Source organism: Furipterus horrens, unplaced genomic scaffold (assembly GCF_987537825.1).
Source record: "Furipterus horrens unplaced genomic scaffold, mFurHor1.1.pri manual_scaffold_6, whole genome shotgun sequence".
Taxonomy (NCBI): domain Eukaryota; kingdom Metazoa; phylum Chordata; class Mammalia; order Chiroptera; family Furipteridae; genus Furipterus; species Furipterus horrens.
Window position 1 is genome coordinate 155,454,493 of NW_028327176.1, and position 25,020 is coordinate 155,479,512.

The window sequence follows — 25,020 nt, forward strand, 5'->3', positions numbered from 1 at the left end:
GAACAGCAGTTACAAAAGCCATGAAGCCAATATGTATTGACTTCACAGGAGACCAGTGTGGTTGGAACAGAAGCAAGATTTGATCATACATGTCCTCACAGGTTGCAGCTAAGACTTGGATTTTGAGGTGGGAAGTCTGCTGAAAGAATGGAGTTACAGTTAACTGAGGTGTGGCGGGCTGTAGGAGGCACAATGTGGAGGTGGGTTCTGGACCTCATACATTTTCTAAACACCCAAGAGATGTGCAAGCCTGGAATCTATGAGTGGGTCTGGCAGAAGATATAATTGTTGGTGTCTTCTCAAAGGCTAAATGGAAAAGCGCTGACTGTGTAAGAGGAGAAATGCATTCTGGATAAATGGAATGACACAAAGAAACAGAAGTATGAAAAACCAAGTCTTGTTCAAGAATTCATCCAGATTGGTGTGGCTAGCTCACAGGGTGTGAAATGGGAAATGGTTGAGGATGAGACTGGAAAGGAAAATGGGGGATTTGGGGCAAGACCTTGTATGGCATGCTAAGGAATTGGGACTTTATTCTGCAGTGAGTGCCCCTTAACCTTTTCTGTGCCTCAGCATAACTGAGGAGTACAACACACACCCATTATTGAGCCAATATGGCAGCAGTTTTCACCAGGTGAGATATGAGGATGGGGGGCAAAAGTGACTTGGATGAAAGGAGATGATGATGTCACATTCTCGTGTGTGTGTGTGTGTGTGTGTGTGTGTGATTTTGAAAAATCCTTGAGGTGGTGCTGATGATAATACCTGCATTTCCCATACATTTATGTAGGGGAGGGTTTCCCTCTAGCTGAAAATCACTGCAAGCAGTGGGAAGCCATTGAAGGATTTCCTTTTTTTTTTTCTTTTATTTTTATTTTTTAAATTGCATCTACTACAGTGAAATTGGTTAATAAAATTATATAAGTTTCAGGTGTACAATTCTATAATAATACATCATCTGTGTATTGTATTGTGTGTTCCCCACCCAAAGCCAAATCTCCCATGACCATTTATCCCCCCTTTACCCTCTCCTACCTTCCCCTTCCCCTTTCCCTCTGGTAATCACCACGTTGCTGTCTGTGTATATGGGTTTTCAGGGTTTTGTTTATTTTTTGCTTAATCCCTCCACCTTTTTCACCCAACCCCCCCAAACCCCCTCCTATAGGATTTTCTTTGTAAATAATCAGATTTGCATTTTAGGACAGCTTTAGCTTCAACACAGAGGGTGCATGCACCCTTTGGGGAAGACATTAGTAGGCTATTTTCACAGTCTTAAGTAGAGAGGGAAATTTATGACCTAGCTCACAGGTAAACTGTAACCAAAGGAATCATATTTTGTGGGAGTATTGGTCCAAAAATTATAAACCTAGGGACCTTCAGGATGTGTCTCTGAGTACCATTTACTATAGAAAACATGGTTGCCTGCCATGACTCTGCCCCAATTACCCTGACATTCCCTTAATAAACTGAGGAAATTGTCCTAATCTCCCTGCCATTTTTATTGTCAGCCTGCCAGTTGCAGCAGGGACTTCGCCTAGAGTGATGTGTGGTGGAAAACAATCCTGGAAAGGTAGACAAGGGGTGGCAGGCGAAGTCTCCCCCTTATCCTCTCCATTTAATTTTTTAAAAATAGTGTTAATCATATGATCATTTTCATTAACTCAGGCAGTTGGAATGACTTCTGAATGGGTAAAGTAAAAGTGCTGCTCTTTCTGCATGTCCCTAGAAATAAGTTATTGGGAAGTCTTTGTCATGGAAGGATCGTATGCTTTGAGTGGTGAGTCCCAAAGGAACCATTCAGGACTTGGGACGGGCCTTTGACGCTTTGATTTAAGTAGAATTTCTTCAAGCAACAGCTTCTAAAAACATTTCAGGCAGCCAGAGCTTTCCAAATTAAACAATGAAAAGCGATGTTAGTATATATTTAAGGAATTATTTTCTGAACAAGTTTTCAGTAGTTTAGGCACCTTCTTTTTCTTCCAAAGAAATAGTAACAAAAAAATTATCTTTTCTCTATGAGGGGAACATCTAGCCAGTTTTCCCCATTTTCCACTTTCCGGGTTTTGTTGTTTACCACTTACTTATTTTGTCCTCAGTAAGAGGCAGCTAGTAAAATAAAAGAAAGTCCCATTTATTGACTTCCTTCACCGAACTGGCTAAGGAATTATTTTACAAACAGAAGAAGGGATCTGTCATTTATTAGATTTCTGAGGAGAAATCCTTAAAGTACTGTTCTTGACACAAAAAGGACTGAAGAAAGGAAAATGTGGTTATTATAAAAGGTGAATTCACAGAACTTTTTATAAATCAAAGCTGCAATGTAAGTTACAATTACACATTAAAACATCGTTCTTGAGAAGGTGCCATTAGAGCATGAGCGCACCCTTCTTCATCTCTTGATCAAAGAATAAGGTTTCTGCACCACTTTAAAAATAAGTAAATGAACAAATAAATAAAAATGTCGCTATTACTAAATACAGCCCTTGGGTAGCTCACACTTAGGCGACATAAATAAATTATAAAAACTACTGCTCCATCTGTCTTCCACAGTAGACTATGCTCCTTGAGGGCAGGGAGTGTGTCTCTTGCTCTTTATATATACGAGGGAGACCCCAAAAACCTGGAATTATCTTCTGGAGGGTGGGCCCCTTGTATACAGGCTTCCCCTGCTAGATGAGTGTTATAGGAGCCCCTCTGTATCAGTGTACCAGCTAGTGGTGGTGTGAGAGGCTGTGTTTGGCTTCATTGAATTTTTTTTAAGACTATTTCAACACATTTACTCATTTCATGAGTGAGTTATGAGCACACCTGCCCAGTTCAGCAGTTTTTCCCCAAATATGGCATGATCCTGCCCCGCACCTTCCCTATTCACCAGATTTCACCCCAAGTGAGTTTTTCTTTGTTTCCCCAAATGAAGAGTCCTCAAAGGGAAACATTTTGCCAGTGTGAAAGAGATGAAACAAACAAATGGCAGAAGAACAAAAAGGTATCAAAATTGAAGAGTTCAAAATCTGTTTTGATCAGTGGAAGTAATGTCTTGATGGATGTATTACATCAAATGGAGAATATTTTGAGGGTGACTGAAGTTTAAATATATAAGAATGAATATACAATTTTTAATAAATAAATTCTGGGTGTTTTGGGTCCCCTCCCTCATACTTGGTTCTTACACAGTGCCTGGCACAAACATGGTATTCAAAAAACATACTTCACAATTGACAAAATAGAGCACAGGAGACTGTGGTCCCAAAAAGCCTTTCATATAAAGCTTCAGCTCTTACAATGAGCTAACATAACTAACCTCCTACAAAGCTATGAACTTTGGCACTGAGAGATGCTCCAGCTAGATCCTGGAGCTGTTTCAACATTGTCACCTCTGTGCTGTGGTAACCCTACCATTCAATCTCTGAGACAAGATACATCAGAAAGGCAGATGTAAGTAAACAAGCTGCACCTGCAGCTGGTATATAGCTGTTAGACACGTGGTGGTCCCAAGTGGGGTAGAAAGCCCAGACGCCAAAGCACAACTTAAAATAACACACCATTTGTGTGGGATGCTGTAAACTACAAGTCATCAACAGATTGTTGCTAAGCTTCAGCAATTGCCCATGAGAATGCCTTTTGAGTTCGCAACACTGTGCAATCCAGCAAGCAAGGCCTCACCAGCATAGCTGCCTTCCTAGACAACATAGGAAAATGTGGTGTGGGTGAGCAGGGTAGCTGGAAGGGTTGCTTATTCAGCTGGCTTTGCAGCCACACCTACACACGTGGAGAGTCACACCCTGGCACCTCAGAGGACACCAGACTTCCTGAAAAAGACTCTGACATGTTTTCTCCACCTCTAAAAAGAGTTTCTGTGTTGCTTAGTGGGTGTGTTAAGAGCCTAATAGATGATGAGAGGACCTTTGTGAATTCACTGCTGAAGAGAGGTCATTTTTAATTTTTTTAAAAAAATTAGGATGTCAGAGGAAGAAGTAAGGAATGAAAGAGTATTTGATAATTCTGTAAGATAAGTTTTGTTTTAAAAATAGGATATAGAGAGCCCACATACTAGGCTTATTTTATAAAATGTGCTGAAGTTCATGAAAATACTGCTCAGTCCATATTTATACCATTATTGCATTAAAGCATACCTGATAGCAATGATAATAGCCACCTTATTGAAGCTCGTGGATTTTAAGAACTTTGCACACATCTACACATGATTCTGTAAGGAAGACACTGCCTACATTCTCATCGTATAAATTAGGAAGATAGGATCAGAGAGGTTAAGAAATGTGGCCAGAAACAAACAGCCAACAATTATTAAGGGCTTTTCAATGAAGCTCAAAATAAAACAATGTTTTAATATTTACTTTTAATTTTTTGGAATTTTTAATGTGCCATATTATAATAGTTTAAGTTATTTATGAGCATAATTATATAGAAACTGTGCCTCACTATAATGTTCTACCTTTAATCTTACGAAACTGAAAAGAAAAAGAAAACATTTTGTGTCGAAGTAGATTTAAAAAAATAAAATAGATTAATGGACATCCCATACTTTAGAAATTACTACCACCATTTGTCACAGTTAGAATCCTGCAGCATGTCTTACAGACAGGGTAAGATATACAATCAGTGTAAAGTCAAACTTCTGCTTTCTGCTTGTAGGTTCATGTTACACCTAAACTTTGATTCTTTCATTGTGGAAAATCTTCATAAACATAAAAAGAAATTATTTACTAATTTCTTTATATCCATCTCTTAATTTAGTGCTGTTCTCTGGACTTTGCCCTTAGTCATACATGTTTGTAGTTTCTCAGGTAATTGAATGAAGTTGTTGTAAAACTATAATGCTTTCAATTGGCCAGCTAATACTTTATATAAAATAAGCCTACTTTATCAACTTCTCCTAAAGGAGACAAACATTTAGTTGCAATAATTATTAGCAGGTGTGGAGATATAAAAGAAGCTAGAAAATGTTTCGCAATAATACATCTTTCAGACAGTCACATTGCATTTTAAACCCTAGCACTACACGAAAGGGAAAAAAATGGATCTGCAGTTTAGTTGTCTTCCCGTTTTGGCAAATTTAAAAAATCTATTATTTTTCACTTTTGACTAAATTTTGTCACTTCTTGCTTGAGAGTTTGTATTTCTGAGATCACTCCTGTTCTTTTCTAGAACTGGAATTGTATATTACAGGATGGTAGAGTTGAAAGGGACCATGAACATGATCTAGTCCACCCCTCCTGTTTTAAGTTGGGGAAATGCCTGGCTTGGCACCTCTTCACTTTAGGGCAGGTGAGGGTATCGCCTAAATCAACATCACCTGCTTTGTTTGACTTTTGTGCTTCTAGTTGGACCAACACTAGGCCAGGGATAAACAAACGAAAATAAGTTTATGATGCCATCAATCTGGATGTTGGATTGTCCTTTACCAAAATATTTTCAAACAAGTTATAGACTTAAATGTTTGACCTTTATTAATTTATTTTATTGAACAAAGATGGGTGATATTTTGTTTACTAAACATCTGATTCTTCCTTTGGTTCCTGGTTAGATGAATGAGTGTTAACAGCCCATAATGCACAATAGCCTACTATGGTGGTGAATTAGCGCCCTCTAGCACACTTCTGAGTCACTGCTATTTTAAAAAGTCTTACAAAATATAATGTGAAACTAAAATGTTCTAAATACTGTGCTGGCAGCAGAAAGAAAGAAGGAACTCCTACCTTTTGCGACAACATGGATGGAACTGGAGAGTATTGTGCTTAGTGAAATAAGCCAGGTGGCAAAAGACAAATACCATATGATCTCACCTAATACAGGAACCTAACAAAAAAAAACAAATAAGCAAAGTAGAACCAGAGGCAAAGAAACAAGGAACAGACTAACAGTGACCAGAGGGGAAGGGGGAGGGGGAGAAGGAGGGAAAGAAGGGGAAGGGGCTACTCAAGAAACTGGTATAAATGACCCATTGACATGAATAATATGGTGGGATTGACTGTGGGAGGGACTGGGGTTTGTGGGCCAGGAGAGAGCAACGAGGGAAAAATGGGACAATTGTAATAGGACAACAAAAAATAAAATATTTAAAATCAATTTCTTCCACTAGAAAAATAAATAAAAATATTGTGCTGGGTTCTTTATACTATCTCACTTTAATTCTCACACACACAAAAAAAATCGCATGACATCCTTTGAACTATTTTTTAAGGAGATAAAACTAATATGCAATGTGGTGAGGGTTACTTCGGGTGTGAAAGGAGCGTTGTGAACAGAGAATGTCTGACTTTATTGAGGAATGCAATGATGAATAAGAAGTCCTGGCTGTCTGTGAATGCTCAGATTAGCAAGGTAAACAGAATTCTGAAAAGAAGTGTTGCAATAGGCACATTAAGAACTATTTCAGCATTATTATTTGTTTAATGGTGTGGGAGAAACAAAACCAAACCACTAACTCTGCCTGGGGGTTTTGAAGACAGCTTCAATGAAGAGATGACAGAACAAAGTATTAAAGGAGGAGAGGAGTTTTCCAGGTGAAGAACAGAGAAATGTCATTCAAGGCAGCAATAGAATTGAAGAGGACCCATGATATGTAAGTTCAGCTACTGTTAAGGGGATCAGTGTTGTTGGAAAGTGGGGTACATGTGATGGAGCGGGGCTAAGATGGATGGAACAAGACTGGGAGGAACTTCTGTGCCAACTTAGAGAGTATGGGACTTGTCCTCTTGACAACTGGGAGCATTGTGGGTTTTCAAGTGGAAAATAATGCAATTACATTTCTTTCTTTTCCTGCCTTCTAAGTTGAGAAATATAACTGATAGTCAGAAAACTACTAAGACAAATATACTGTACAAAGCATAATTATAAAGCAAACACTTCCATAACCCTCACCTTCGTATAGAAGTCCCATTCAAGCCCACTGCCTTTGTATTCTTAACCACTATTTGGTTTTCCTTTATAGTTTTACTGCTTATGTACACATCCTCAGAAAATAAAGTTTAGTTTTTGCTATTTCTCAATATTTTACAAATAGAATCATACTGAAGACATTCATTGTGTTTGATTTATATTACTCAACATTGTTTTTAAGACTCATCCTGTTATTGCTTATTGCTATGTCAGTATTTATTTATTTTCATTCCTGTAGAGTATTATGTTTGAGTATTTAAGTTTACCTTGTCTGCTGTTGTTATTTATTGATTTTTTAAAAAATCAGTTCTTGCGTAATGCAAACAATATTGTTCTGAGCTTTTATACCCTGTATCCTGTTCACACGTGCCTAACAGTTTGTAGAACATAGTCAGGATCTTTTTTCAGGAAGTTAACTGTGATAGGACTGCGTGGCATAAACTGGAGTGTGTGAAGTACTAAGGGTCTCATCCACTTCCAGTGAGGGTGGCAAGAGAGGTCCCATCTGAAGGGCAGTCCAGAGACAAAATGGAGCTCAGAAGGAAAGGGAGTGTCACCCTCAAGTGACCTTGAGTTTTCTAGTATAAAAGACCAATATCCTTAAAGGACTTAAAAATTCTGTTGAAAAAATTAATTTTAGGGGGAAATGAGTTCTAATTTGGGTTTGAGGTGACTGCTGGACACCTAAGTGGGACTATTGCTAGGCCATCAGAATTGCATATCTAGAACTTAGGAAAGGGAAGAGCTAGAGATGAGGATTTGGAAGTGGTAACATATGGTTGGCTGTCAAAGCCATGGGAAAGGAGAATAATGATAATCGACAATACTTTTTGAGCATTTATGATGAGCTAGACACTTTTCTAAAAATGTTACATGTATCAGTTCATTTAATCTCCAGAACAACCAAATGAGGCAGGTAATATTATTTTCATTTTATACCTGAGAGAATTGAGGCACAGAAAACTCAATTAGCCTGCCCAAGGTCACACATCTAGTCATTGGTGATGCCAAGAGGAAATTATTTGGGAAGTGTATGCAGAAAGGATTAAACTTTAATGATTATCAATATTAATGATAAGGAGGAGGAAGAGGAGCCTGGGAAGAAGACTTAGATGAATAGTTATTGAGTTAGGAGGAGAGCCAGTGAGTATCATTAATAGCCTAATTTAAATTAACTTAATAAGGTAATTACTGCAGGTACCTGGCAAAACTGTAGGAGGTCAAATGCCAAAGTAGTCATAGCTAGTCAAGCTCTGAGACTAGGTTTCAACAAAAACTATTCAAACTTGGTTCATTGCTTCCAAGAAAGAAAGGAAAAACTCTTAAGGAATCCAATAAAATATAGAAAAATAATTATTTGCCTTTGGTTGCTCTTTATAGCTAAAGTAAAATAAATAAATAAAAATCCTTCCCTTAAGTAACTCAGTTATGTGTGAGTATGGGAAGGCAGTGGGAAAATGGGGAAAGTGTTGAGGAGATGAGCGCCCCATACCAGACACCTCTGCTGAGTAGATGAGCTGAGCTAGCTGGGCAGGAAGGAGAGAGGAGGAAGGCATGGGAGAGGCCCTGCTCTGCCAAGGCCTGCAGCTCCACCATCCCTGACTGTGGCCTGGTGACTCTGATGAAAGTGGGTATCCAGGTGTCCCTTCAGCTGTGCCTGAAACCTTCCCTGGCTTCTCCCTGGTGTTGCCTTGTTTCTCTCTGCATAGACTTAACTACAGTTTGTCACAGGTTGGCACTTGAAATGTCATGGGATTGCCATTTAACAAATGATGCTCCTGCACCAAGGAAAAGTCTGCTCTTTCTTTCTTTCTGTTTATAGTTCCATAGGAAGGACTTTTATAAACATTCAAAAGTCTTAACATAATAATAAATTCCATATTTTTAAATACCTTACTTAATCTAAACAATGTATCTACAAATTATAACATGCAGAGCGGTGTTCTTTAAGATTAAGAACGTCACACTTTTTAAATTTACTTGTTAAGTTTGGCATCTAAAGTTGTGTCTTGTGTATGGTAGATATTTGTAGATATAAACCTTAATTTGATTTTACTCTTGTAGGTGAGTCTTGGGGACAGGATTGACACTGCGCTAGAATCCAGTAATTGTATTCCAACCAGGGCCGTACCATTAGTCTGAGTTCTCACGGGAGCTACAGAGAATAACGCTTGAACTAGCTCCCTTGAAGATTACCACAAAGACAATATGAAAGTGTATTTTCTTTCAAGAGTTTATCTTGCTTTTTTGAGAAATGTTTTGTGGTTTCTGAAACCACTGATAATGGTAGTGTTGAGACACAATGTAATACAGTTACAACAAACCAAAACCTATAACCATTGGTTTTCTAATGTGCTTAATGTGAGACTCTCTTGTTTCTTAAAAGGTAAAGTAAATTGGTGTTGAATTATGAATTTTCAAAAGTGTAAAGGTCTTTCAAATATTACTTAGTCTAGTTTCAGAAAAAAATTCTTGAATCTTCTCTGCACCATTAGTATTTTATTCTATTTCCACTAAGAGTTAAACATCTGAGCAATGTTTTTTCAAAGCAGAGCTGGGTATAAAGGGCTGGATAATCTTCAATACTCCCAGGACTAGAAACACCCACTATTTCAGAAATGATAGGGGTGGATGCCAGGGTACTAGACTCAACTGCAAGTGCTGAGAGAAAGTTCGGGCTGGCAGGAGGACCCAAACTCTCATGGTTATGGAAATGTGTAACAAGGACAGAATGACCATCAGTGTCTGTGGGACCCATGGCAGGGGGAGCACACTGGAGGCACCCCCAGAATGTGGTGTTTGGAGACACAAATTGATAGGATAAAAGGTCAGGATGCAGCTCAATCTGTGAGTTCCAGGGGCAGGACTGTAAACTACATATTCTGGTCTGTAAAGACTCTACACCTGACCTCAACCTGCAGTTCTGCTTCCATGTTGGGCCATCTACCTTCTCACCCTCAGTATCCCGTCACTATGGTTTCCTTTCCAACCACAGGATGCCAAGCTCCTTGGCACCCCAAAGCCTTAGTCATTCAGATTTCTGCTCAAATGTTCTCTCCTCATAGAGGCTCTCTACCACATAATTCTATTCTGATTAGCTGCATAACCTTGAAGACTTTCCCTTCACTATTTATGAAAGCAGCGTGTCTGTCTTGTTCCCATTGTATCCAATAATTCCAATCACATGAGAGTCAAGGAAAAGATTTTGTTTGGTTTTGGTTTTGGTTTTTTGGAAACAAAGGATTACAGATATGATAGAAGAGAAGTGGTTTGCTTCAAACATTCAACTTTGCTACAAGTGTATAGGAAGTCTGGCAGTGACCTGGTTTAATATCAGAGAAGAGGGCCTCAAATGTTCTGCATGAAAATGAGGACCTTGATCTGGGGACAACTTCTGAAGACTCAGACAGAGAGCATGACTATTAATCAAAATGGTATGGAGTAGTGATCTTGTGCCAGGCACTGGTGATGGGAGGTAACTAAGAAGGCATCAAGTTGGACTAAGAAAAGAATAATACATTTGTTGCCCCTTCTCTAACAATTCATTCAGTTACATAGGATACTCATTCTTCCCAGATAAATAAAGCAAATTTAGTCAATGGGTGCCAACAGTGACCAATTCATTGTCACCTGCCCACCCAGACTCCATATCCAGACACCCTCCTTATAGTGAGGCAGGCAGCTACAGGCACACCAGTTCTCTTTAGGTGGTACAGAATTGTTGAGACGCTAAATACTTATTGCAGGTATTATGTTCTAGACACCTTCCCTGCCCCCGCAATAGGACAAAATCCGTGAAGTAGGAACCTTACATTTATTTTAGTATTTATATATATTTTAAGGCTTTATAAACCCTTCCCACACACTTATAAATCAGTCTAAGTCTCTTGTTAACCTTTCCACTCCCTTATTAACCTTTTCCACACTTTTATAGACATTACTTATGTTCTTAAACATATTTTACACTCTTAAACCTACATAACTTTAACAACATACGTATACAGTACCACAAAATCCCGTTATATAGCGAAAAATCCACGATAAACAATTAAATATAATATTTTTAAAAATCCCGTGATACAGTGAGGCCACGATAAGTGAACCGCGATATAGAGAGGGACTGCTGTACAATCCTTGGTTTAAACTCAGCATTCAGTTGAATTCTTAAATTATGTACAACTGTTATTTGTTGTCTAATCCCAAAACTCAACACCAAAAACACTAACAAACAAACCAAAAAAAAAAAAAAAAAAAGGGCAAAGGACCTGAATAGACACTTCTCCAAAGAGGACACACAGATGGCTAACAGACATATGAAAAAATGCTCAACATCACTAACCATCAGAGAGATGCAAATTAAAACCACAATGAGATACCATCTCACACCTGTCAGGATGGCTATTACCTATGAATCAACAAAGAACAAGTGCTGGTGAGGATGTGGAGAAAAGGGAACGCTTTTGCACTGTTGGTGGGAATGCAGATTGGTTTAGTTACTGTGAAAGGCAGTATGGAGATACCTCAAAACATTAAAAATGGATTTGCCTTTTGACCCAGTGATCCCACTTCTGGCGATATATCTGAAGAAACCCAAAACATTAATTCAAAAAAAATAAGCAAGCCTATGTTCATTCCAATATTATTTACATTCACCAAAATATGGAAGCAGCCTAAGTGTCCATAAATAGATAAGTGGATAAAACAATTACGGTAATTTACACAGTAGAATACTACTTGACTGTAGAAAAGAAGAAAATTTTACCCTTTGCAACAGTATGGATGGACCTGGAGAACATTATGCTAAGTGAAATAAGCCAGTCAGAGAAAGACAAATATATTATTTCACTCATATGGGGAATCTAATGAACAAACTGAACTAACAAGGAAAATGGGGACGGACTCATATATGGAGAACAGGATGACAGTTGGGGGTGGAGCAGTTAGGGGATGAAGGGATTGAGCAAAAAGGACTCATGGACATGGATAACAGTGTGGTGATTGCTGGGTGGAGAAGGGTACAAGGGGACTAAATAGTAGTGGAAAAAACATACAATAAAGATAAAGTCAAACAAACAAAAATTTAAAAAACACTTAATAAATCCCTAAATTGCAATGTAGGGGGTAATCTCTTACATTAAGTATTCATTTAATTTAATTTTTTTCATTTTAGACAAAGAGGAAGAGAGAGAGAAACATCGATTGGTTGCCTCCCATACTCACCCTGACCAGGGATAGAACCTGCAACCTCTTGATGTATGGGACAATGCTCCAACCAACTGAGCCAGGGTGAGTATTACTTTAAGAGGCACACCCTGTGCTACATATGTATGCTACTCAATTTACTTAACAATCTTGAAAAGAAAGCACTACTACTCTGTTTATACAGATGATAATAATGAGTCTCAGAGGTGCTTCTTACACACACACACACACACATACACACACACACACACACACTGCACCTAACTTCAAAAGCCACGTTCTTGCCAGTACTCCTCACCTCTCTCTGGAGCCACACCATGTAAGTCTCAGTTTCATAGAGGCACTTACTCTTTGTGTCAGATCAATGCTGCTTTGAGAAAATTAAAAGGAGAAGAAACAACATGTTAGATGTAGCTATAGTTTGAAATGTTTTTGGTTCAAATTGTATTTTTGAAAACCATGTACTCTTTTACACGCACTGATTAACTTGGTCACTGAATGAAATCTGACACCCCTCCAGGTACAGACAAGGTAAGGGCATATCTGGGGGCGGGGGGGGGAGGGGAGAAAAGGCAGAAGTCAATATAATAATATATTTAGGGAACTTCCAGCCAAGATGGAGGCCTAGACAGACACACTGCGTCTCCCTCCACAACTAAGAAGGAATACAACTACCTCAACACTAGAGACAATCAGAGGTTCCAGAAAATCAAGCTGCAAGGAAGTCCCGCAAACTAAGATATAAAGAAGAAACACTCATCAAGACAGGTAGGACGGGCACAGCTGGGGCAGAGAGGACACAATATGGTGGCAACAGCAGTAGTGGCAGTAACGGCGGCAGTGACAGGCTGGTGGAAAGCCCAGTCACATGTTTTTAAAAGTAGGGAGGGACACGTGGGGAGCACTCCCAGGACCAGACCAGGATGTAGAGCTTACGGTTCCAGCGCCGGGGACAATAAAGCCTCATTGCTTCTGACTGCACACCAGTGGGGGTTGGGGTGGAGGCATAAACTGCTCATCTCTCAGCAGAGTCTCCTTGTTTAAAAGGCTCCCAAGGTCCTAGAACATCCACAGACCCACCTACTCTGGGAACAATGGCCAGGGAAACAGCTAGAGAGGCACCAGGCCCATACAGAAGTGTAAGAAGTGCCTGGAAAAGGGGCGAGTGCTGAGCAAGCGGCATTGTTCCCTCTCAGACCCCTCCCCCACACACAGCACCACAACATGATGAAACCAGTCACCCTGTACTGACAAATACCCAAGGTTCTGCCCCTTACAACATAACAGGTACAAAAGCTCTAACTAAGACACAGATGCAAACAAACACAGGAGCTTGTCAGGATGAGGAGACAGAGAAGTATGGACCAAAAGGTGAAACAGATCAAGGTTCCAGTGGAAGAACTAAGCGATAAGGAGATAGCCAGCCTAACAAACGAGGAGATGACCAACCTAACAGACATAGAGTTCAAAACACTGGTGATAAAGATGCTCATAGGCTTGACAGATATGCTTAAGTATGGCAAATGCATAAGGGAAGAAGTGAAGGCTATGCTAAGTGAAACAAAGGAAAATCCACACAAAACCAATGGTAAATGGAAGGAAACCGGGGTTCAAATAAATGATTGGAATATAAGGAAGGAAAAAACAGTCAACCAGTACAGAATGAGGAAACAAGAAATGAAAAAAATGAGGAAAGGCTTAGGAACCTCTGGGACAACTTTAAACATGCCAACATCCCAATCATAGGGATGCCAGAAAGAGAAGAGGAAGAGCAATAAATTGAAAGCTTATGTGAGAAAATAATGAATGAGTACTTTCCACATTTGGCAAAGGAAACAGACATACAAGTCGAGGAAGCACAGAGAGTCCCAAACAAGCTAGACTCAAAGAGGACCACACCAAGACACATCATCATCAAAATGCCAAAGATTCAAGATAAAGAGAGAATCTTAAAAGCAGCAAGAGAAAAGCAGAGAGTTACCTACAAAGAGGTGCCGATAAAACTATCAGCTGATTTCCCAAAAGAAACTTTGCAGGCAAGAAGGGACTGGCAAGAAGTATTCAATATGATGAAAAGCAAGGACCTACAACCGAAATTACTCTGTCCAGCAAAGCTATCATTTAGAATGGAAGGGCAGATGAAGTGCTTCCCAGACAAGGTAAAGCTAAAGGAGTTCATCATCACCAAGGCATTCTTATATGAAATGTTAAAGGGACTTTTTTAAGAAAAAGAAGATCAACACTATGAACATTAAAATGACAACAAACTCACAACTATCAACAACTGAATCTAAAAAATAAAAACGTAAGCCAACTAAGCAAACAACCAGAACAGGAACAGAATCACAGGTGTGGGGATCATATGCAGGGTTATCAGCTGGAAAGAGGAAGGAGGAGAAATGGGGAAGTGGTGCAAGAACTAAGAAGCATAATCAGTTGGTACAAAATAGACAGGGAGAAGTTGAGAATAATATAGGAAGGGGTGAAGCCAAAGAACTTATATGCATGACCCATGGACATGAACTAAGGGGGATGGGATTGCTGTGAGGGAAGTGGGGTACTGGGAAGAGGGGAGCAAAGGGGGAAAAGTTGAGACTACTGTAACAACATAATCAACAAAATATACTTAAAAAATAATAATATGTTTAGTCTAACATCCTTTATGTCCTGTGGGAGATCTGGCAGAGGAGAGAACGGTCAGGTTAAATGAGGCTGGGAGTTCTGTCCAGAAGGGGAACAGGAAGGGGACAGACATCAGGGGGGTACTAGACTTGAGCAGGGCTTTGTTGTGAATTAGCTTGTGAAAGAGAAACCAGAAATCTGTTCTTGAATGATGTTTCCTGTAAATGATCAGGGGTTTTTTTCTGTAACTGCTTGGTCTTACTGGATTAGGAGCTAGGATGGCTGCAATAGAGGAAACCCTGTGTGTGTTTTTTCCCAGTTTCCCCGTGTAAGAAGTATTGCTTGCATTGGGCAACAAGGATAAGGAAAGTCCCCTGGTTCGTTGTTAGCTGGGTAGAAACAAAGGTTACAATGGAACAGAGTCTATCCTCAGTCAGAGTCCATGAATTGGGGAAGAAAGGTCAATCTTGCAAAGGCCGCGGAAAAGGGGGTGGGCATTAGGGAGGTCAGTGGTGTGTATGATTGGGTTGGTTTGTCAGCCAGGTAGGTCTGCTTTAGTTGAAATAAGAAAGTGAAAGTTCACAAGGCCAGAGAAGCCCTGTTCCCTCTTTTGAAGTTGCTTCTTAGCAGCGCGAAAAGCCCTAGACCCCAGCCCCAAAACGTCCGAGGCGCAGGGCAGCCAAGAGGTTGAAGCATCCGGGCCTGTCCGCTGTGCTGTAGGTTAGGGAGCCAATGGAGAAGCTTAAGACGGTACTGGACCTGCACATCAAGCAATACAGCGCTCTCGGCTACGGTCTGGTGACTCTGCTGACTGCGGGCGGGGAGCGCATCTTCTCCACGGTGGTGTTCCAGTGCCCCTGCAGTGCCACCTGGAACCTGTCCTACGGCCTGGTCTTCCTGCTGGTACCGGCTCTGGCGCTCTTCCTCCTGGGCTACATGCTGAGCGCTCGCACGTGGCGCCTGCTGACCGGCTGCTGCGCCAGGGGCGCCTGCACCTGCTGCTGCGGTGCGGGGCAGCGCGGGGTCCTGGTGTTCGCGCAGCTCAGCGGGGCGGCTGCGCTCGCGCCTCTCACTTGGGTGGCCGTGGCGCTGCTCGGGGGCTCCTTCTACCAGTGCGCCGCCAGCGGGAGCGAGGTCTTGGCGCGGCGCCTGTGCTCTGGTCGGGACCCCAGCTGTACCGCCCTGCTGCCGCTGGTGCCCTGCGGGGATGCCCAGGCGGCCGAAGTGATGGACCTCCGGAAGGATCTCACGGCCCAGTCGCAGGTCCGGCGCTGGCGCGGGACGCGGTGGGGAGGAGCGGAGAGGGAGGTCTTCTGAAGCGTGCGGCCCGAGTGAAGAGTGAAGTAGAAATCCGTGTCCTTTTCCCAGACATATGACACCTAAGACAAACTGGAATGACTTCTTGCTTCTAATGAGCTAACAGGCAAATGTTTAAATAAACCGAGTGAAAGGAGGAAAGGCACTTCATTCAGCGTTAGGCACCTACTCTGTGCCAGAAACCGCGCTAGGTCCTTTACTTCCTACCTTAGTGTCCTGCCGTCTTTATAGTGAATACCCTGAGGCTAGGCCAGATTGTTTACCCAGCCAGAAGGCGGCAGAATTGTTGCAGTGAAATGGGTCTGCCTGGCTCCAAAGCCACCACCCCACACTGCTTCTTAGGATATAAAGCTCAGAGGTTATAGAAAATGAATGTTTGCTTCATTGGATTTGCCGCTATTTCACGTTTTGAGTTCTAGGGGAGTGACATATAGACATCTCTCTGGGCTCTTGACACGACTTGGAATATGACTGACTGACATAGGAAGTAGCTGTACTGAGAGGTCCGGGGGTCGCTGCCGCTCTTTTCTCTTATGAGATTAAGACCTAAAACTGTTGTTTGTTCATCATCGTGACTGCCGAGTAGGTCAAACTTTATCTGGGGATTTTTAATTTATTTGTAAAACAAAAAAGTGACTAAATTAGTATTTTGCTGTGTTTTCCTAGGTATTGGGCTGGATCCTGATAGCAGCTGTTATCACTGGACTTCTGATTTTTGTATCTGTCATCCGATGCCTATCTCCAGTTAGTTTTCTGCAGCTGAATTTTTGGAAAATTTATTTGGAACAGGAGCAGAAGATCCTCAAAAATGAAGCCACAGAACATGCAACCGAATTGGCAAAAGAGAATGTTAAGTGTTTCTTTGAGTGCTCAAATCCAAAGGAATACAAAACCCCAAGCATGAAAGACTGGCAGAAGATTTCATCACTATATACTTTCAATCCGAAGGACCAGTACTACAGCATGTTGCACAAATATGTTAACAAAAAAGAAAAGACTAGCAGTATGAGAGATTCTGAAGGAGATGCAATGGTTCCTGTTCTTGGCTTTGTAGATGCACTTGGTATACACACCACTGCTGAGTTATGACCTTATGAATGAATAGGGGGGAAAAGGTTGTTTTGAATTATTGCTTCATTTTTTAAATGCAAACATTAGTATTTTTATGTTGGCTTTTTTTTTTTTTGTCTTCCAAATAATGCAAACATGGAATTTTCTATTTGAAATAAAAAGTTAGAATTTTACCTCTTTATTTACTAATTATTTAAAAAAGAAGTGAGATTAAATGATTCATTGAAATTGATGAACTTGAACTAGATCAACAGTTTTATATCCTTAGTCTAGGGTCCTTTGTATTGAATAATATTGCTGCTTTCAAATAAAAGACTTTAGTTAGTAGCAAAAACAATGAAAGAACAATTGAACTTCAGACTTTCTTTTAAGTTATCTGATTTTAATTTCAAGTTCACTTTCTTACAGGCAACGCCTTGTTAGAAACTTTAAAATACCGGCATTTTATGTCTCTAATGTGGTAATTAAACAAAAATACAAAAATTTATCCTGAAAAAGAAAGTAACATCTTTTTAAATAGAAAATTTTAAAAAAATGGTTTAGGATAATTGCAGACAATAACTTGTTTTTAGTGTGTAACATCAGAAGGAAAATTTTAAAAATTGCTTATTATGATAAATTTCAAATACACACAGACGTAGAGAGATAGTATTATGAACCTCCATATAGTCATTACACAGCTTAAAAGTCAGATTAAATCCATACCATACAAATAAATACAGAAATACAAATTGTGACTTGATTTAGATTAGGGGAGGAGAGGGCTGAGGGCAGTCTGTGAGGAACCTAAATCTGTAGGAGACGAGCATTTCTGTTTGCAGGAACAGTGTGTGTGAAAGTTGAGGTAACAAAGATCTTAGCAAAGTTGGAAACCTTAAAGGTAACTGGGAAAAATGAGCAAGGGACAGACCATGGAGCCCCTTGAAGTTACGCAAAAGATTTTGGAAATGTCGGTCTGCTTTTCTTGTAGAAAAAAAGAATGGCAGAGGGAAGAGGAAGAGCCAACGTGGATATCGAGAGACTAGTCAGGAGGCCTCTGCAGTGGGAACAGGTGGGAATGAACTTGAACTGGGTTGATGAAAAAAAGAAAAAGTAGATAGATTCAAAGTAAATTTCAAATATAGACATAACAGGATGTGTTAATGGAAAGGATGCAAGGATTTATTGAGAATAAGCTTATCTATAGATCAGTTCTATTGCTTGATGATGTCAGGATTTTTCAGCAAACATTAGACTGTCATTTCTGTCCATCCCACAAATTTATGGCTGTTTCATGCATTTTTAAAAAAATTAGATATGAAAACTTTAAATTGTAAAACAGTTGAGTACTGATTATTTTTGGTCCTTCTTCCTCTCTTGGCAGACCCTCCTACTGGCTTCTACTTGCCCTTTGTCATTGAGGGTCATTAAAATGAACTAGTCAGCATGACTGAATATCCTGTTGTTGAGAGCCATATACAAGACAGTTGGCAGTAGAAACTGCATGATCAGTTTTTTCCACTTCCTAATGAATACTTTTGAAAATCATATCATGCCTATTTTCATTTTTGCTTCCTTTATTTCACTTCCCAATTTCTTTTGTATCTTTTTCCCTTTCAATATGCTCCAGTTTCTCTTCCCCAGTCTTTATTTTTATTTTATTTTACTTTTTTCTCCTCACCCAAGGATACATTAACTTATTTTAGAGAGAGATGAAGGGAGAGAGGGAGGCAGGGAGAGAGAGCGAGAAACATCAATGTGTGAAACATGTTGGTTGCCTCCTGAAGATGCCCCAGTCAGGGACCAAGCCCGCAACCTAGGTATGTACCCTGACCAGGGAATAGAACCCCCAACCTTGTGGTTCATGGGACAATGCTCCAACCAACTGAGCCACCCCACCAGGGCTTACCCAGTCTTTAATAATTACTGTTAAAGCATACATGCTTAAGGTAAAAAATGATAATGGTAGACAAGTATGTGAAGTAAAGTGTAAAATTACATCATTCCTTTGCAATATATTTTTCCCAAAGGAATCCATATATGCTGTGTCTACACAAATATTATCACATTGTAAATGTGGTTCTGCAACATTGTCACATAAAATATTGTTGTTCCATGTACATATATAGCAATTTGCCTCATAAAAATTACTTCGTAGTATTCCGATTAGCAGACTATGATCCCCTTTTTAAAAAATGTACACACGTGCACACATACATACATACACATATATTTATATAAATATACACAGAAAATTGTCAAATTTGGTCAATACTGGAGACTAGTAATGAGGCAGGAAATTTGTTTTTAAATCTCATGCACTTCTGATTTTGCTAATGAATAATAAATATTAACTGTATTATTAGGAAAGAAATAAGAACCCTTATATCGTCAACAAAGCAGTTTTGCATCTTTCACTTCATTTCATTTTCAAGCGATTGTGAGATACCCATGAAACACATGATTCACACTTATAGGTGAAGAATTGAAGTTTAGAGAGGTTACATTACCAGTCTAAATCACATGGTGAGTGAAGGCAGAACTGAAGTGAGGGGGCTGATCCTTTCCAGATTGTGTGGTACAAAGTGGCCATGTGGCTGTTTTTATTCCATATATATATTTTTTATCCCATGTGTCCTTATAAGCAGAGAGAACTATCAATGGCCTATGAATTGATTAAATAAGCAAATTCTGAGGGAAGCATACAAAAATAGAATTAGCCATGTACAGAAATGCCTCTGGCCAAAAAACATGTTGGAAACCCTAAGTTTCTCATCTTGCATCTTATCTACTAGGTGGTCTCTTGTAAATAATTCTTCCAAAGACAAAATATGGAGAGAGGCCCTCTGAGTCAACCCCAGCAGTAACAACCACAGTCTATTCTATCAGCAACAAACTCCCACTAAGTGCCTACCACGTGTCAAATGCCCAGGCAGCCTTCAGTTGATCTTACTCTGTTTCTTACTCTTTATTACCTACTTATGAGGGATCTGTTGTCAACTGCAATGTAAGGACTGTGGAACTGATTACATGCCATTTGTATACAAGGAAAGAGACCTGTATCAAAAAATGGATATGGTCTGTCAAGATCCTTTGTCACCAGGAACTGTATGTTAAAACTACCAAATGAAAGAAAAAATGTACAAGATTAGGCAATTTACTGCCATTTTAAAAATTGTGAGCTATCCAACATAAAGAGTAAATGAAACATATATGTACACTTTAAAGAATAGTGACAAACATCCATGTAACTACCACAGAGGAGAAAGAAGTAGAACATTTCCAGGATTCTCAAAACCCCCACTCAAGTGCCTCTTCACAATCCCAACTCTCTCCACCTAGAAGTGAAAGTGATTATTTTCTTTTGTTTATAATATTATCACCTACATGCGCATTCTTAAACTATTCATGTTTAGTTTTGTCTGTTTTTGAACTTCTTATAAATGAAATCATCCTCAAGGATTATTTTTATCATCAATTTTTTTGTTTATTTTTGTTTGAAAGATTATGTTTAGAACAACTTATTTTGACCACAGTATAATATTTACCACATGAATGCACCATCTATAATAATCTAGTTATTCACTTAACTGATGATGGACATTGGGTTGTTCTCAGTTTCTGGTTCTTTTGAGCAATGCTGGAGTGAACATTCATGTGTTTGTGTTCTAGTATACATGGGTGTGTTTCTTCAGGGTGTGTTCCTAGGAATAGGTGGTACTACAGCACATGAACATATTCTAGTTTGTTAGATAAGGTCAATGTTTGCCATAAGGGTTGTATCAATTTATACTACTTGGAGAGTTCCCAATGCTTCTTATCTTTGTAACAATTGGTATTTCCAATTCTTTAATTTTTTTCACTGGTGAACATGTAATGGTATTTTTCATTGTGATTTTAGTTGACATTTCCCTCGCCATTAAAGGAATTTGGAGCTTTTTGTATGTTTATTAACCACTTGAATATCTTCTTCTATGAAAGGTCTATTCAAGCCTTTTGTCCATTTTTAAATATTTAGGTTGTCTGTCTTTTTCTTGTTGATTTATGATATTTCATTATTATTTTATCCACTCAAACCAACAAGTACTTATGAGTGCCTGCTATGCCTGGGGCATATTTTAGGTATTTGGATACATCAGTGAACCAACAGCAAAGCCCCTGACCTAGTGGAGTTTATATTCTAAGGGGAGAGAGGGATAAGACAGTAAACATTATAAAGGAGTAAGTAATTAGTTATTTTAGGAGGAAAAGAATACCATTTTAAAAAAGGAGAACACCGTAAGAGGCATTGGAAATGTTGAGGTTGGAGAACTGTTAACCTCATTGAAGTGTAACCTTTGGGCTTGAAAGGGCGGCCTGAGTAGAGAGGTAGGGGACAAAAGTAGGCCATGAGGTCAGAGAGGTAAGGGGATGGCGACAGATCATGTAAGAACTTTGAGCCGGACATCTTCTTAGGAAAAGGTGGTAGCAGCTGCTCCAGAACTTCGCTATGCCGCCCAAGGACGACAAGAAGAAGAAAGATGCTGGAAAGTCAGCCAAGGAAGACAAAGACCCAGTGAACAAATCTGGGGGCAAGGCCAAAAAGAAGAAGTGGTCCAAAGGCAAAGTTCGGGACAAACTCAATAACCTAGTCTTGTTTGACAAAGCAACATACAACAAACTCTGTAAGGAAGTTCCCAACTCCAAGCTTATAACCCCGGCTGTTGTCTCTGAGCGACTGAAGATCCGCGGTTCCTTGGCCAGGGCAGCCCTTCAGGAGCTCCTTAGTAAAGGACTTCCTAAACTAGTTTCAAAGCACAGAGCTCAAGTAATTTACACCAGAAACACCAAAGGTGGGGATGCTCCAGCTGTTGGTGAAGATGCATGAATAACAGGTCCCACAAGCTGTACATTTTGAAAAAGAAAACTTTATTAAATCAGTAAAAAAAAAAAAAAGAGAACTTTGAACCATTGCAAGGACTTTGGTTTTTACTCTGAGTGAACTGAATAACCACTTCACACATTCCTTACAGCACCTAGATCGTCTGATCACTGAGTCAGACCATTGGACCCTGAGATAATCAACAGAAGGCAAGAAGGTGCTAATTTAAAAAAAGAGAAAGTGATGCTCCTTTTTAGATTATAGATGTCCATAGCCTCAGAATTGGGGAAATGATGCCTAAGACGTAATGGAATATGTTACTGTGGAATTAAAGTCAGGTGGGAAGTGTATGTATGTGTGTGTGCGTGCGCGCGCGTGCGCACACATGAGTTCTCTAATGGCACCCGGTGTACATTTTTAATAGTTTTTTTTTGCTAGGAGGCTATTAAGAAACTTAATTTGATAAGATTATTGATAATGGTCAGAAGTGAATTTTATATATTCAATAGTCACAGGTTGCTTTTAAAACTTTGCTGCTTACTTCTCAGTGATGCTCCTTGTCCAGTTTTGGGCTCCACTTAACCAATGCCCTTGTGTTCACCATCAGCTTCTTAATGTATTCATTTTCAACCATTCAAGAAACATCCAAATATGTATTGAGAATACCTACTACATGTGAGACTCTTTGTAATCCTGCAATTAAGAACTCAGTCATTGGAGATGAAGTATAGTCACTAAGTGGCTTATGAACCACAGAAACTAATTTCTCACAGTTCTGGGCGCTGCAAGTCCAAGATCAAGATGCCAGCAGATTCTGTGTCTGGTGAGGACTCATTTCCTGTTTCATAAATGGCTGCGTTTTTGTTTGTTTGTTTGTTTTTTTGTTTTTGTTTTTTTTTGCTGTGTGCTCACAAGATGGAAGGGGCAAGGGAGCTCTCTGGGGTCTCTTTTATAAGGAAAGTTTTCATCTTTTCAGCCCATCTCAAACATATTTCCTCCTCAATGCATTTCCCAACTATAGCAGTCCACAGTAATGTCTTCTTTCTCTGAACTCTTACGACTTCACCTCTCAAACTCACTGTAGCATTTGATCATACACCTTTTTGTATCATATTAAAACTATGTTTTCTCTTCCCAGAATTATTTTATGCCTTATGAAGAGTTTAAAAACAGGATTATTTTGCAAATGCCACAAAACAACAAGGGAGATAAAACAATTTGATAAAAAACACATGAGAAAGGTTAACATTTTATTATTTTACTAATAAGAAAAATGTAAAGTATTACAAATATTTCTTGAAATTATAAGACACAAGATACATAACCATAGATAATAAATCAACTAGAGGCTGTAGTTTGGTAATCATATTATAATTCCCAGACTTGAAAACCATGTATTCATTAATCAGATTATTTCTTGTTATTTGTTAGTTTTCTGTGCCTGACACTTCATTTCTTAAAGGCAGATGGTAGTATAAGAAAAACAATTACCATATGTAAATATATTTGCTACCTTTTACATATAGGAAAGAAACAACATTTAAAAAGTTGTTTTTTTCTTTCACGGAGTACTTACCAACAACTTGGGTTATTGGTGTTCCACAGAATACAGTTTGGGAAACAGCACTTCAGATAATCAAAGGCAGATGGAAAATTAACTGTTGTTTGGCTTACTTCACAATATTCTTAAGTCACACAGTCTATCCAAAAATAGCAACTTGAATAAACTCCAGTCTGAGACATGATCAGACTGTAGGACAGCTTATTTCAATGGCCATGCAAGTTGATAAATACATAGGGGATAAATTAAACAATACTTTATATCATGGAGACCAGACACTCATGTGTCTGGGCATCTTTAGAGACACTTAAAAGCACTTGGAGAGAGGGCAGTACATAAAATAAAAAACAGATGTTTTTCCTCTTAAAAAGCAAGATACTTCTAACCCCTTTCTTAGTTCCCAGCTCTGCTCAAGCTTTCTCCATGAGACGACTGTTCCTATTCAATTCATATGCAATCTAAAAAGACTACATTTAATGATTCGCATTCTTTAACTTTAAAACTGCTTGCCACTGTTCATACCAACAGAATTCTGCAATCTTTCCAGCCTCATAAGCATGTTTATCCCAGCTAGAAGCTGCTAGTTCTTCCTGTAGATGTACAGTGAAGTTCTCTCTATAAAACAGCTATTTATTTATTTTAGATCTAAACCTTTATTCCAGATCCTCTATATTCCCACTCCAATATGAGATTAAACAATGTACACTTATTAAAAATAATGCTTGGTAAACACGGTTATTGGCAATGAAAGACAGCTGAAAGAGGCACTTCTGGTTCAAACTGTTGGTATGAAAGTATGTATTCAACCACAACAGAGAAGGAAAACTCTGACTCCAAAAAACCTCCGCTGCCTTGCGGCATACCTCTTCAGGGGAAAGGTTAAGGGAGTAAACCCCGACAGAAAATCCGGAGCCGGAGTCCCTAAGGCGGTTTGACGTCGTAGTCAACACCGGCAACTCCTGCGGCGCACCTGAAGCCAAGCTGTATTGACTCCGTCTTTCCCTTGGACCCTTCAGCTGCGAAGAGAGGGGGGGTCTGCTGCATGGGCAACAGCAGACCCTCCATATCACCCTGCCCAGGCTCTGTAGCTTCAGCTTCACTGGAGAGGACACTCTAGCGTCATCGCAAGATGTCGATTTAACACGGGAGGAGACAGATACGTGTCACTCCCGAGTCGGACTGCACAGCCATTCTCGGCGGTGCAGATAGACTCTTAAGAAGCTACACCATCGTCTCTCGAGACGGACGGCTGCCGACGATTCAACCACAATAAAACAAAAGCAAAGAGATCTTTTTTAAAAGTCCATAAAGCAAGCAAAGATTGAAAAAGCAACCCAATTTTTGGAAGTTGAAAAGCAGAGGTAAGTGATAATTGGCCTAACCAGAACTAGAGAAAGATAAGAAGCTTATAAATTGTACCATGGCATCTGTATTTAAAAAGGGCTCAAAAATTAGCTGCACCAGTTGCCTCTGGAAGTGGGGGGGTCTGAAGCAGGGCTAAAGACAG

The 25,020-nt window shown here is 39.6% G+C and overlaps 1 protein-coding gene and 1 pseudogene across 1 annotated transcript; both read left to right on the plus strand.

Annotated features, from left to right (window-relative positions):
• Positions 1-15,001: 15,001 nt before the first annotated feature.
• CALHM6 (calcium homeostasis modulator family member 6) lies at positions 15,002-17,285 on the plus strand. The gene is made up of 2 exons (XM_090280601.1): positions 15,002-15,987; positions 16,708-17,285. Exons 1-2 carry the CDS (start codon positions 15,457-15,459, stop codon positions 17,128-17,130), a joined length of 954 nt encoding a protein of 317 aa, XP_090136727.1. The 5' UTR covers positions 15,002-15,456; the 3' UTR covers positions 17,131-17,285.
• A 4,262-nt stretch (positions 17,286-21,547) lies between these two features.
• LOC150007654 (small ribosomal subunit protein eS25 pseudogene) lies at positions 21,548-21,975 on the plus strand (annotated as a pseudogene).
• Positions 21,976-25,020: the final 3,045 nt, after the last annotated feature.